The sequence below is a fragment of the Sus scrofa genome, chromosome 17 (genome assembly GCF_054392235.1).
Source record: "Sus scrofa isolate SSC_HxYL_T2T_F1_AM1 chromosome 17, Sscrofa_HxYL_maternal_Yorkshire_Landrace_v2.0, whole genome shotgun sequence".
NCBI classification, from domain to species: Eukaryota; Metazoa; Chordata; class Mammalia; order Artiodactyla; family Suidae; genus Sus; species Sus scrofa.
The window spans coordinates 25782326-25795155 of record NC_139399.1 but is presented as its reverse complement, the minus strand read 5'-3'; the positions used below and the strand labels follow the sequence as shown (position 1 = coordinate 25795155).

General features: G+C 42.9%; 1 protein-coding gene across 6 annotated transcripts in view; it reads left to right on the top strand.

Moving 5' to 3' along the window:
• PAK5 (p21 (RAC1) activated kinase 5) overlaps nucleotides 1–12830 on the top strand; it is a 332259-nt gene that overhangs the window by 306392 nt on the left and 13037 nt on the right. For all 6 annotated transcript variants that reach the window (XR_014831914.1, XM_085003097.1, XM_021077404.2 and 3 more), the window contains 2 exons: nucleotides 1030–1156; nucleotides 11730–11855. Coding sequence is in view for 5 of the 6 variants with exons in the window: in XM_085003097.1 (XP_084859223.1) it covers nucleotides 1030–1156; nucleotides 11730–11855 (253 nt within the window). In the remaining variant the exon portion in view is untranslated. The remainder of the gene's footprint in view (nucleotides 1–1029; nucleotides 1157–11729; nucleotides 11856–12830) is intronic.

Below are 12830 nucleotides of genomic sequence, written 5' to 3'. Positions count from 1 at the left end.
TGATAGCTTATTTTAGGTCTTTCACATTTGCTCTTTAATTTGAGCCTCACAACAGCTCTGTGAGAAGGAAGTTTTATACCTGGATGAATTAGGCGGGTGCCTAAATTGGCACTGAATGGCCCCTACTGCCCATTTCCTTCTTCCCACCTGGAGTCCACAGTAGCTAAAACTCCATTCTTTCGATTTACAATGGCCACATGATGCAGTGGGTAAAGTGGAAAAGCATGGGCTTTGAACTCCAGAAAAGGTGGGGTTTGAAACATGATCTGGTCATTTTCTTAGCTGTGTAACCTTGGGAAGGTCACCTGACCTCAGTCTTCTCTGGAACCAGAAAGACCCTCTCCAGAGGGTGCAGCCTTGATGCGTGAGAGCATAGCCAGTGCTGTGCTTGCCTTTCTCATTCCCACGGTCTATTTATTGGCATATCACCCATTCACACTTGGTCATTAGGAACCAACGAGCTCCAATTTCCTTCTTTACGGAGGGACTTGTAGCAACAGAAACCTCCAGCTCCTGGAGGAGGGAGGGGGAGGGAAAGTCCCAGAGGGGATCCTGGAGATAGGCCACTTTGCCTAAATCCAACCTTGAAGAGATCCATGGCTGTGCCCATTTCCAAGATGAGGAAAAAGAGAGTTGAGAGTTAAGGGACTTCCTTACGGTCACCTAGCAGCCATATCTAGAATCTTGGCTCTATTCATTGCATCCTCTCTGTAGGATCCTGGAGGCTTATCGATATGTGAGAAATCACCTGTAAGATTCCAAGGCAGTACATTTGCACTAATGACCCAAAAGCCAGTCAATGGGGGTCTCTTTCCTTTGGCTTATTTTTGGCCCCTGTCATTCTCAGGGCCAGATCTTTAGTTCTGGGAATCAGATTCCAAAGGCTTCCGTTTCCTTCCCTGTAGATTTTCCAGACATGGGATGAAGAATGTGGACTGGTCCATTAGAACCCAAGGGAGCCGCTCTCTTGATCCTTTCAAAGATGTTCTTAAATCTGACCTTGCTCTTTAAATGTTATTTCCTTTCTAGAATGAATGAGGAACAGATAGCCACTGTCTGTCTCTCAGTCCTGAAAGCTCTCTCCTACCTTCACAACCAAGGAGTGATCCACAGGGACATAAAGAGTGACTCCATCCTCCTGACAAGTGATGGCCGGGTAAGATTTTCACGTTGGTCCCTCCCCAGCTTACCTTGTCACTTCATCTGCCACGGGTGTCATCTTCCTAAGCACACTTAGTCATAATTCTCATGTTCCACAGTTGCTAGTCAACCACCGCCCTTCCTAGGAGGCTTACAAGAGGGAAATTGCCATCCGCTGTGTCATCCTGTTAGAACTGTGACCTGAATTTGACGGATGATTTTCTGCCTTAACAATAAGTATAGGAAGTAACAGGGAATTTACTTTGCTTTATTTTTCTGCCACATTCATATCTTTGCCAGTAGAGAGAAAATGACTTTTCTAGGGCCATGTCCACCCTCTTCATGTGACTGTGCGGATCCACAGTATCTCTCAGTGTCCCTGCAGGAAACAGATGACAAACTCCAGAGGGTACTTGAAGGGGAGTTTGATAAAGGTGTGGGCAGATGTAGAAAAGTCAAAAGAAACTCATGAAGCTTAGTGCAGGTCTCTAGAATGGAACACTCTTCTTACTACCCCACACTTGAAGCAATGGGGTGCAAAACTAGTTACTTGACTCTGGAAATAGAGATTATTGTGAGATTTTAATAGAGATTATTACCACAGCCTTACTCTGTTCCCTCCTTCTAATCTCCTGCTGGAGCTTCCCATTGGCTGAATCCAATCAGAAGCCATCAGTGTGGTCAACACAGGTTGGCTTCCCAGGGCTTAGAGAAGGGAGGACACTAGATCTGGAAGGACAAATGGAAGATAGTTATCATGCAGACACATCTCTGGGCCCAGATTTCTGCATTTCCCATCACTGCAACCTGCTCAAAGGATTCACTTGAAACTCATCAGCCACACCAGGGCACCAAACAACACAGAACAATAGCCAAGCAAAGAATGAGTTGAAACTCCCAGGAAGACTTTGTTAGATGGAAGAGTTTCAAAGCCTAGGTTTCTTTTATGTTTAGGCTCTTCTAACTTCCCTGAACCTCCCACCAGATGTAATAGCCTTGGGATGAATAAACCCATCTGTCCCTTCAATGCACTTTTTACCACCCAGTACACTCAGGCATATGGAAAACGTTCATGTCACATCAGAATTTTCTCAGGATGATCAGAGGGCAGCCAGGAGAAACCACTCAAGCACTTTGGCTTTTCTTCTTTTCCTTAAAGAACATTGTAGGGAGTTCCCATTGTGGCTCAGCAGGTTACGAACCTGACATAGTGTCCTTGAGGATGCAGGTTTGACCCCTGGACTCACTCAGTAGGTTAAGGTTCTGGCTTTACTACAAGGTGTGTCATAGTTTACAGATGCAGCTCAGATCTGATGTGGCTGTGGTGTAGACCAGCAGCTGAAGCTCTGATTCTGTCCCCAGCCTGGGAACTTCCATATGCTGCAGCTGTAGCCTAAAAATGAAAAAATAATTTTAAAAAATTATTAAATAAAATAATTTAAAACATTGTGGATCTTATTGTGGGAAATTCAGTACATTCAGAAAAGTTTCAATGATAAAATAAAGATTTCTCATAATCCCATTTTCCATGTACATATATAAAATTTACTAATTTGGGGGGAGTTCCCGTCGTGGCGCAGTGGTTAACGAATCCGACTAGGAACCATGAGGTTGCGGGTTCGGTCCCTGCCCTTGCTCAGTGGGTTAACGATCCGGCGTTGCCGTGAGCTGTGGTGTAGGTTGCAGACGCGGCTCGGATCCCACGTTGCTGTGGCTCTGGCGTAGGCCGGTGGCTACAGCGCCGATTCGACCCCTAGCCTGGGAACCTCCATATGCCGCGGGAGCGGCCCAAGAAATAGCAACAACAACAACAAAAGACAAAGACAAAAAAAAAAAAATTTACTAATTTGGTATATGTTTAATGGGCAGTTTTAAGTCCTACTTTTTACATCACTCTGGCTGAAATTTTTAAGGTGATACAGGAGTATGTATCAGTTAGTTTTTGCTGTGTAACAAACCATTCAGTACCTAGTGGCTTAAACTCAGAACCATTTCTTTGCTCACAGTTTTGTGAATTGGCATTTGTATTGACCTCAGCTGGGACAGCTCACCTCTGCTCCACATGGCATCAGCTGAGCTCACACTTGCAGCCTGGGGGTGATGGCTTCACTCTACCTGGTGGTTGGCTGGCTTTCAGCAGGGTCAGTGGAGGTAACAGGACCATGTGTCACTCACCTCCCAACAGGCTATCATCCCAGGCTTATTCACGTGGTCCCTGGGTCAGGGTTCCCAAGAGCAACAAGAGAGACAAGTTCTCGAATCCTCTGCTTATATCTTATTTGCTAACGTCCCTTTGGTGACAGTAAGTTGTAGGCTCAAGCCTAGTTTCAAGGGTGAGGAAATAGACACCACCATAGTCACCACCGCCTCTTGATGGGAGATGCAAAGTTGCATCCAAAGAGGTGAAGATCCAAAGGGGAAGACTAATTGGCCATTTTGACAATTTCTCATAGAGCAGGGAGCTATAGGGAAAGGACAGGAGCCCTCCCCTGGCCTGACTCAGAAAAACACCAGGGTGAGGTCTTGTGACTTTAGAACCAAATTGCAGAGAATTGAACTAGTCCAAAAAATTGGCTCTAGGGACTGGGGGCTTATAGGGGAGAAAAAGTGGAACACTTTCTACCTGGCCTTTTTTCTTCATCTTTAGAGATTGAGGGCGTAGGCTTCCTTGATGTGAGTACATGTCAGATGTCAAAATCAGCCATGAAATGAAGACAGGTTGTTACTTAATCTTACCTGAAGAGCTCCCCTCCACATAATATGTGAAAGGCTATTAGATCATTCAGTGTCATTTACAAGGGCAGAATCTCTGGGGTCTTTGCGGGGTTTTTTTGTTTGGTGGGGTTTTTTTTTGTTTTTGCTTTTTAGGGCCGCGCCTGTGGCACATGGAGGTTCCTAGGCTAGGGTTCCAATCGGAGCTATAGCTGCCAGCCTGCGCCAGAGCCACAGCAACATCAGATCCAAGCCACATCTGCAACCCACACCACAGCACACAGCAATGCTGGACCCTTAACCCACTGAGTAAGGCCAGGGATTGAACCCACAACCTCATGGTTCCTAGTCAGATTCATTTCTGCTGCACCACAATGGGAACTCCAGAATCTCTCTTTCAAATGTTTCCTGCATTTCCACATGCCCAGGAGTGGCTCCAGGGACTGGCACATCATCAGTGCTTTCAGTCTGATTGGTTTGTTCACTCACTCACCCAATAAATATAGCTGGATGTGAGTGTTGTGCCAAGGTGGTGCTAGGTCCTAAAGATGCAAAAAGCAAAATCACTAATTTCATTCAACTTATTTGGCTCATGGGGGTGTGATAATAAACAAATAGATAAAAATACAAATGCAGTCACCATCAGACAAACTGGGTGATAAGTTCTAAAGTTTCTATAATTAATTAATTTAAGCAGAGTAAAGACAGGGGAGAGTGGAGGGTCTTCAGAGGCCGGTCAGAGCAGACCCCTCTGCACTGGTGATGTGTCAGTGAAAACATGTGAGGGGGCGGGGCCTGTGGCCAGCAGGGATGAGCGTGTTCCAGGAAGAGGGAACACAGCGTGTTGAATAAATCCTGGCTCTTGGCCATGTTGGCCAGAGTGAGCTCATCCACATTTCAGAGCAAGGTGCCATATTGAATCCAGTTTCTATAGAGAAAGGAAAGTTGTTTTGTTTTGTTTTTTTCCTAAGAAAGAGAGCAGAAATGGAGTGTTGCTACTCAAAAAAAAAAAAAAAGCTGATAATATAGTTCATAGTAATCTATTAGAGCTTTTATAGTTCAGAAGACATTTTCATTTATTTATTATCATTTAAAACAAATCACCTCAACACTTAAGATGTTAAGTCAAAAGTCATTTGAGCATTCTCACCTGGCCCTGAGAGTTGCTGGCTCAGCTAGCCAGTGCTGCTCTGATGTGTTAGATCATGCCTCTAGAAGTCTTCTCGTGTATATGTCAGGTACGTTAATGCTGGCTGATGGCTGGACGCCCAGCTGGAGCTGTCCACCAGAATGCCTACCATGTAGCCTCTCCTCATGGCCTTCCTTGCAGCACAGAGGCTGGATTACAAAAGTGAGTGTACTGGGAAAACTGGGCGGAAGTATACGGCATTTTTATGACCTAGCCTCACAGTCACATAGTGTCTCTTCCAACCCTTCTAGATTCAAGGGGAGGGAGCAAAAAACCGTCCTTAGTGGGAGAGGAATTGAGTCACATGGTAAGAAGATCTCATGGGCAATATTGTTTTTGGCATTTTTGGAAAATACTTTCTGTTACACAAGGTGTTCTGGGATCTCTTCCTATTGGGAGATGTTCAACATCATTAACCCTTAGAGAAATGCAAATTAAAACCATGAGATATCAGGAGTTCCTGTTGTGGTTCAGTGGATTAAGAACCCAACATACTGTCTGTGAAGATGTGGGTTTGATCCCTGGCTTTACTCAATGGATTAAGGGTCAAGCATTGCCTCAAGCTAAAGCTTAGATGACAGAGGCAGCTTGGATCTGGGGTTGCCATGGCTGTGGTGATTCAATCCCTAGCCTGGGAACTTCCATATGCCACAGGAGTGGCCATAAAAAGAAAAAGAAAAACACGAGATATTATTGCACACCTATAGGAATAGCTAAAATTAAAAATAGTGATAACACCACTTACTCATACTGTGCCAATGGGGATATAAAATGGTAGAGTCACTCTTGAAAAATGATTGGGCAGTTCCTTTCAAAACTAAAGATGGACATACCCTGTGACCAGCCATCTTATTCTTAAGCATATACTCCAGAGAAATGGATGCTTATTTCCACACATAATACTTGCATGAACAAAGGAGTTCCCTTTGTGGCACAGCAGGTCAGTCACGAATCCAACTAGAATCCATGAGGATGCAGTTTCAATCCCTGGCCTCGCTCAGTGGATTGGGGATCCAGTGTTGCCGTGAGCTGTGGTGTAGATCACAGATGCAGCTCGGATCCCACAGGTGCTGTGGCTATGGTGTAGGCCAGCAGCTGTACCTCTAGCCTGGAAACTTCCATATGCCACAGGTGCAGCCCTAAAAAGCGAGAGAGGAAAAAAAGAAAAAAAAAAACTTGCACAAACTAAGTACATTGGTAAAATTGTTCCTCCTCTACTATCTGTGTTATAGGGTTGCAGATTTACTCACGCTCAAGCTTCAGAAATAACTGCAGACACACACACACACACACACACACACACACACGCACAATTATATAGTTCCCTCTTTGCATGTTTTCATGGGCCCCCTGATTCCCAGCCAGGACACACTGAGATGAATAGGATCTCATGTTTAAGCAGCAGCTTTGTCTGAGCCCTAAGCTCTAGTCCCTTGTCTGGCTCCTGTGGAACTGGCCAGATCTCCTCTTAGGGGGCAGGCAATGTGCTCGCTGCAGTTCTCTTGGCCTCTAACAGCATTAAGGAGACACAAGTGTTTTCCTAAATACCCAAGTAGGTGCAGTTCCAACTGAAATAAGGCTCAACTTAAAGTTTATGTGATTTGCTTTTGAGAACTGCCTATGGTGCTTTATTATACTCATTACTTGAATTCTCATTATCTACTTGCAGATTTATTTGGATGAATGTTGTGCGCAATTATGTTCTTTTAGAAAATTGTCTCTTTCATGGACTTGGATGAGTAAAAAAAAATTATGCAAAAGCACTTATACTCCTACAACAGAAGAACAGGCCTGGCTTCCAAGTGTAGAGTTTCAATTTCTCCTCTTAACATTTTGTCAGGAAGATAATTATTAGTCTGTCAGGTTTGGGGTCTTTTTTTTTAATGTCTAGAAAAAGAAACCACACTAAAGATAATGAAATTAAAATGACCCATACCAAAATGCTGATACATTCACCTCCTTGATCACTCAAGTTTCTTAAATTTACAGGCAAATCAAATCTCTTGGCAAATCATTCTTCTGCTATCTGCATAAAAGAGTTGCAAATTCACTCACGCTTGAGCTTTGGAAATAACTGTGCATGAGTGGGCACATGCACACACACACATACACACACAATTATATAGTCTCTCTATTTCTTAAAACTAACCTCGACTTCTTCAAAAAGCTTCACTGACTAGAATTTTTTTCAAACTATGTTAATTCTATTAAATGTGATCTGTTAATTGTTAAATAATTTGAACATTGTTTATCAGACTTCAGCTACATTATTACAAGGTTAAACTGTACCTTTAAAACCTAAGTCTTGGGAGTTCCTGTCGTGGCGCGGTAGTTAACAAATCCGACTAAGGACCATGAGGTTGCGGGTTCAATCCCTGCCCTAACTCAGTGGGTTAAGGATCTGGCATTTCCGTGAGCTGTGGTGTAGGTCGCAGATATAGCTCGGATCCCGAGTTGCTGTGGCTCTGGCATAGGCCGGCGGCTGCAGCTCCAATTAGACCCCTAGCCTTGGAACCTCCATATGCCACAGGAGCCACCCAAGAAATCGCAAAAAAAGACAAACAAACAAACAAAACCTCAGTCTTTCAGATTTGGCCACCATTCACTCCTTCTTCCCACCTCCCTCCCCATCTTCCTCAGGATGGAGGCAGATGTGACTTACAGGACCACAGGGTAAAGGAAGTAAGATCTATCTTCTTGTTCCTTGCTGGTGTAACACTCTCTTCTACTGTCTGGATTAATGCCCATTAAGCATTAACAAGTCCCATCAGCTGCTGGCCTTTTCAGCAGGACATCTCTGTAGTATTTCACTGCAGATTCTTTCCTCAAGTCTTGAAAGCTATCCTTGAGACTACCTCTCATGTCAACCATTGCTTGTGCCAGGCACTTCCCCATTCTTTCACTGAGATTGGAAGGAGCTTCTGGACCCCTGCACACCACACCAAGGCCATGGAATCCAGCAGCATTGCCTCAAGTTCATTCCCACCCACTCTGTTGTGCCCATCTCTCCGTGGAGGTCGTGCTGGGCATGGCCAAGGCTGATGGTCAGCCATATTCACTAGTATATCTACACCCATTGTTAAAATGTTGCGATATTCTCATGCTTGTTGGTTAATAGCCACTGTTTCTAGTCATTGAGGTAGTCCCCCATGACCCCAGCCATTTACCAGGACCCCACTTGCCTCATTAAAGATGGTAATGCCCTCAGGATAACTCCAGGCCAGTGCTCAACTTTATGTCTAAATTCCAATTGGTCTAGATGAATCTGGTTATTAACTGTTTCTAATATCACATCTGAACACAGATGCGTGTGGCTTCTCTTCTCCCTTGTTTGTATGGGGAATATATGCTACTAAGATAATTCTGAAGCCTACCACCATCTGCTTGGGGTGATGCATAATAAAGAGTTGGGGCCTGGCATAATCAAGTCATTGCTCTTTGTTCTCTTCTACAAACAATCTTAGGTTGAAAGGGATGGACTGTAGAATTTTCACTTCTCAGAATAATAGACTCCTTTTGCAATAGGACAGCAAGGATTATGGACCAGCTTCCATAGCCATAGGGCTCTCTTCATGCCACTTTGAAATTCTATGTCCTGAATCATCTGAGTTTGATTCTTTTTTGTTGTTGTTGTCTTTTTGCTATTTCTTTGGGCCGCTCCAGCGGCATATGGAGGTTCCCAGGCTAGGGGTCAAATCAGAGCTGTAGCCACCGGCCTACGCCAGAGCCACAGCAATGCGGGATCCAAGCCGCGTCTGCAACCTACACCACAGCTCACGGCAACGCCGGATCATTAATCCACTGAGCAAGGGCAGGGACCGAACCCGCAACCTCATGGTTCCTGGTCGGATTTGTTAACCACTGCGCCACGACGGGAACTCCTGAGTTTGATTCTTGATATGCCAAACAAATGAGAAAAATCATCTCCCTACTAAACCAGATTTCTCTAGCATTCTGTCTAGAGCAATCCAAATGGAAGGACTACCACCCCGACCACACCCCACTAACCTTGGCCTGCTTAGAGAGAAGATCATGAACAAGGAAATGGAAAAAGAAAAACACATTAATGATTTCCAAAACATTACCTCCATTTCATCTGTGTCCCAACTTTGATTCTAGAAGTGGTTGTCTTCGGTGTGTCAATGATGGTTTCAGAAAGAACATCACTGTGTCTTCTGTCACATGATCTGCTGTCATAAATGCATGTGTCATGTCAAAGAAAATCAACTTAGTAGTTTGAGTTTTTTGAATATTTACTGTTTTCCCGGCTCTTAAGGAACACACTGCAACTTCACAATTAAAAGGCAGAGCTGTTGCCCCTGAGCAATGTCTTTTCTACCAGGAGGGACAAAATCAGTCTTGGAAAACAGTTCAAGATGAAATAAGTACTAAATTCTCTTAAATTTGGAGAGAGGAGAGAGCAACATGGGCTCCTAGAAAAATTATCTAGAGTAAGATGTGATCAGGGCCTTGAGGTATGATTAAGAATTAAATATGCTTTCCTACTAAGATTAGGAAAAAGGCAAAGATGTCCCCCCTCACCACTCCTTTTTAAAATCATACTGGAAGTGCTAGCTGATGGAATCGAACAAGAAAAGAAATAGAAGCTATACAGATTGGGAAGGAAGAAATAAAACAATCTTTGATCACAGATGACATGATCATCTATGCAGAAAATCTAAAAGAATCAACAAGAAAACTAGACCTACTAATTGATAATAATAAGGTTGCAGGATATATAATTAATATACAGAAATCAATCACTTTGCTATATAGCAGCAATAAACAAGTGGAATTTGAAATTAAAAACAGTGCCATTTACATTAACACTCCCCCCCAAAACAAAATACTTAGGTATAAATCAAACAAAATATGTACTAGATCTATATGAGAAAAGCACGAAACCTCTGATGAATAAAATAAAAAATTAAAAAAAAATAAATGGAGAGATATGCCATTGGATAGGAAGGACTCAGTATTGTCAAGGTGTCGTTTCTTCTCAACTTGGTCTATAGATTCAGCGCAATCCTAGTCAAAATCCCAGTGAGTTATTTTGTGGTGACAAACTGATTCTAAAGTTTATATGGGGAGTTTAATTGTCAGCACATATCGAATAAGAAAAATAAAGCGCAAGACTAACACTACCTGTCTTTAGAACTTATCAGGACAGTGCGGCACTGACATACAGATCAGTGGAACAGAATAGAAAGCCCTGTAGTAGACCCACATAAATACTGTCAACTAATCTTTGACAGAGGAGCAAAGACAATGCAACAGAGCAAAGATAGTCTTTTCAACAAATCTTGCTGGAACATCTGGACATCCACATGCCTAAAAATGTACCTAGACATGGACCCTGCACCCTTCACAAAAATTAACTCCATATGGAAACAAACTAGACGGATGTATAGATTTAGAATGAAGGAGAGAGATCTGCATTAAGCCTGGAAGGAAAAAAGAGTATCTAGCAAAAGCACAGAAAAAGAGAAAAGATGAGATCTGGGACCCAAACTCCAGAAAGCCCCAGCTTTTAAGGTGTGAGCAGCAGTTAGAGCCAGAGAAAAAGTTTGAGAAAAGTTCAGAGAGGTATAAAGAGAATCAAGGGAGAACTTGTACCTTAGACATTGTACTTTTTTTTTTTTTTTGTCTTTTTGTCTTTTTGCCATTTCTTGGGCCGCTCCCATGGCATATGGAGGTTCCCAGGCTAAAGATAAATAACATATATGTACATTGTGTAATTAAGATGACCACCAAAGCCCCTTGTAACCAGGTGCAAACACCCAGTTTCTATGCCCTTAGTTCCACTTGCCTCAGTGTTCACATTAGTAACTTCAATTGTCCTGAGCAAAGGAGGAAAACCAGAAGAAAGGGGGAGCCAGTATTTAAAATGATATCTCAGCATCCTTTATAAATGAGTTCTTGCAGTAATTCAAACATAGAAATAAGGTTGGTTATTTGAATCATCTCATGATACTTAAAAATCTAAATGTCTTCCACACAAAAATCCCTAAGGTGCAGCATTTTGTACAAAACTCCAGTTGAGAATGGCGATTTACTTAACATTCAGCATCATCTCTTGTTTGAATTTTAATGCATTTGTTGTTTTGAGTGCATTGTAAATTTGGGGGTTTCATAATTCAATAAAAGAGATCAGTAGCCAACCCAGGTGGAGCCATGAAAGGTTTTTTCATTAAAATGGATTGTGCCTTTCCAAGAAAAGGATCTAATAGACCCTCCTCCAGTGTTTCCAAGGCCTGTTAATAATGAGACAGTTTCGTTTGAAATTTAAAACTCTTTCTATATTTCTACATCTTGAAACCAAGTATTTTTTAAAATTTATTTTATAGATATATAATTGATTTACAGTATTGTGTTAGCTTCTTGTGTACGGCAAAGGGATTCAGTTATACATGCATGATAGTTTGTATCTGCTAACCCCAAACTCCCCATCCTCCACTTCCCCTCCCCCTTGGCAACCACAGGTCTGTTCTCTAGTCTGGTTCTGTTTCTTAGTAAGTTCATGTGTGTCATATTTTAGATTCCACATATATAAGTGATAGCATGTGGGATTTGTCTTTCTGTTTTTGACTTCACTGAGTCTGATCATCTCTAGGTCCATCCATGTTTCCGCAAATGTCCAAGCCAGTGTTTTTAAATTGTTAGTTTGTTGCATTCCTTTCCTTTTCAGATAAAGTTGTCTGACTTTGGTTTCTGTGCTCAAGTTTCCAAAGAGGTGCCCAAGAGGAAATCATTGGTTGGCACGCCCTACTGGATGGCACCTGAGGTGATTTCTAGACTGCCTTATGGGACAGAGGTAAGGGGGTGACAGTCATTGTTGGGGAGTGGTAAGGCCTGAGCAGGCTCAGGGATGCAGTGGCTCCAGGACAGTTAATGACCACAGGTGATCAGGGGGGTGATGCTTAACTCTGCAGTTGACCCCCATTCCCTAGACTTGTCACAAAGACGGTTGTGGCAGAAGGGATACTGGCCACCACTTCAGATGTTGCCACAGTATTTATCCAGGAGCGTTTATCGAGGTCCTAAATGGATAGGAGGGGGAAGAATCCCTTAAACTGTCATCTCACCCTCAGGGCCAGGCTCACACAAAGCAAGGCAATGTAACCTATGGCTGGAGACACACAGATGAGCAGGTATGCTGATGATTCGGAGGATAGAGGGTCAGAGGAGGGTCCCCAAGACTGGAAAAATGATATGTGAATATGGTAACAGGAGTTCCCACTGTAGCGCAACAGGATCAGCAGCATCTCTGGAGCACTGGGATGCAGGCTGGATTCCAGCCTAGCGGGTTAAGGATCCAGTGTTGCCACAGCTGTGGCAACTGAGGCTCAGATCTAATCCCTGGCCTGGGAGCTCCATATGCCACAGGGCGCACCCCCCCCAAAAAATGAATATGGTAACATATTTTAAAATATGGCACAATTTTTGTTTCCTCTGAAACAGTTGCTCATAATTAATTTTTTGTTTATGTTTTTTATTTTTTTGATCTTTTTCTTTCACTGAATGAAAATTTCTTTAATTCAACAGTGCTCTATAATTTTCCAAAGGTTCACACACCTGATTTCATATAATCCCATAATAATCCCCTTTTTTTAATCCCCTACCCCATGCTGCCCCTCCCCTCTTCCCTCTCCTCATGGGTAACCACTAGTTTGTTCTCTGTATCTGTTAGTCTGCTTCTTTTTTGTTTTTTATTCACTAGTCTGTTGTATTTTTTAGAATCTACAGATAAGTGATATCATACAGTATTTGTCTTTCCCTGTCTGACATG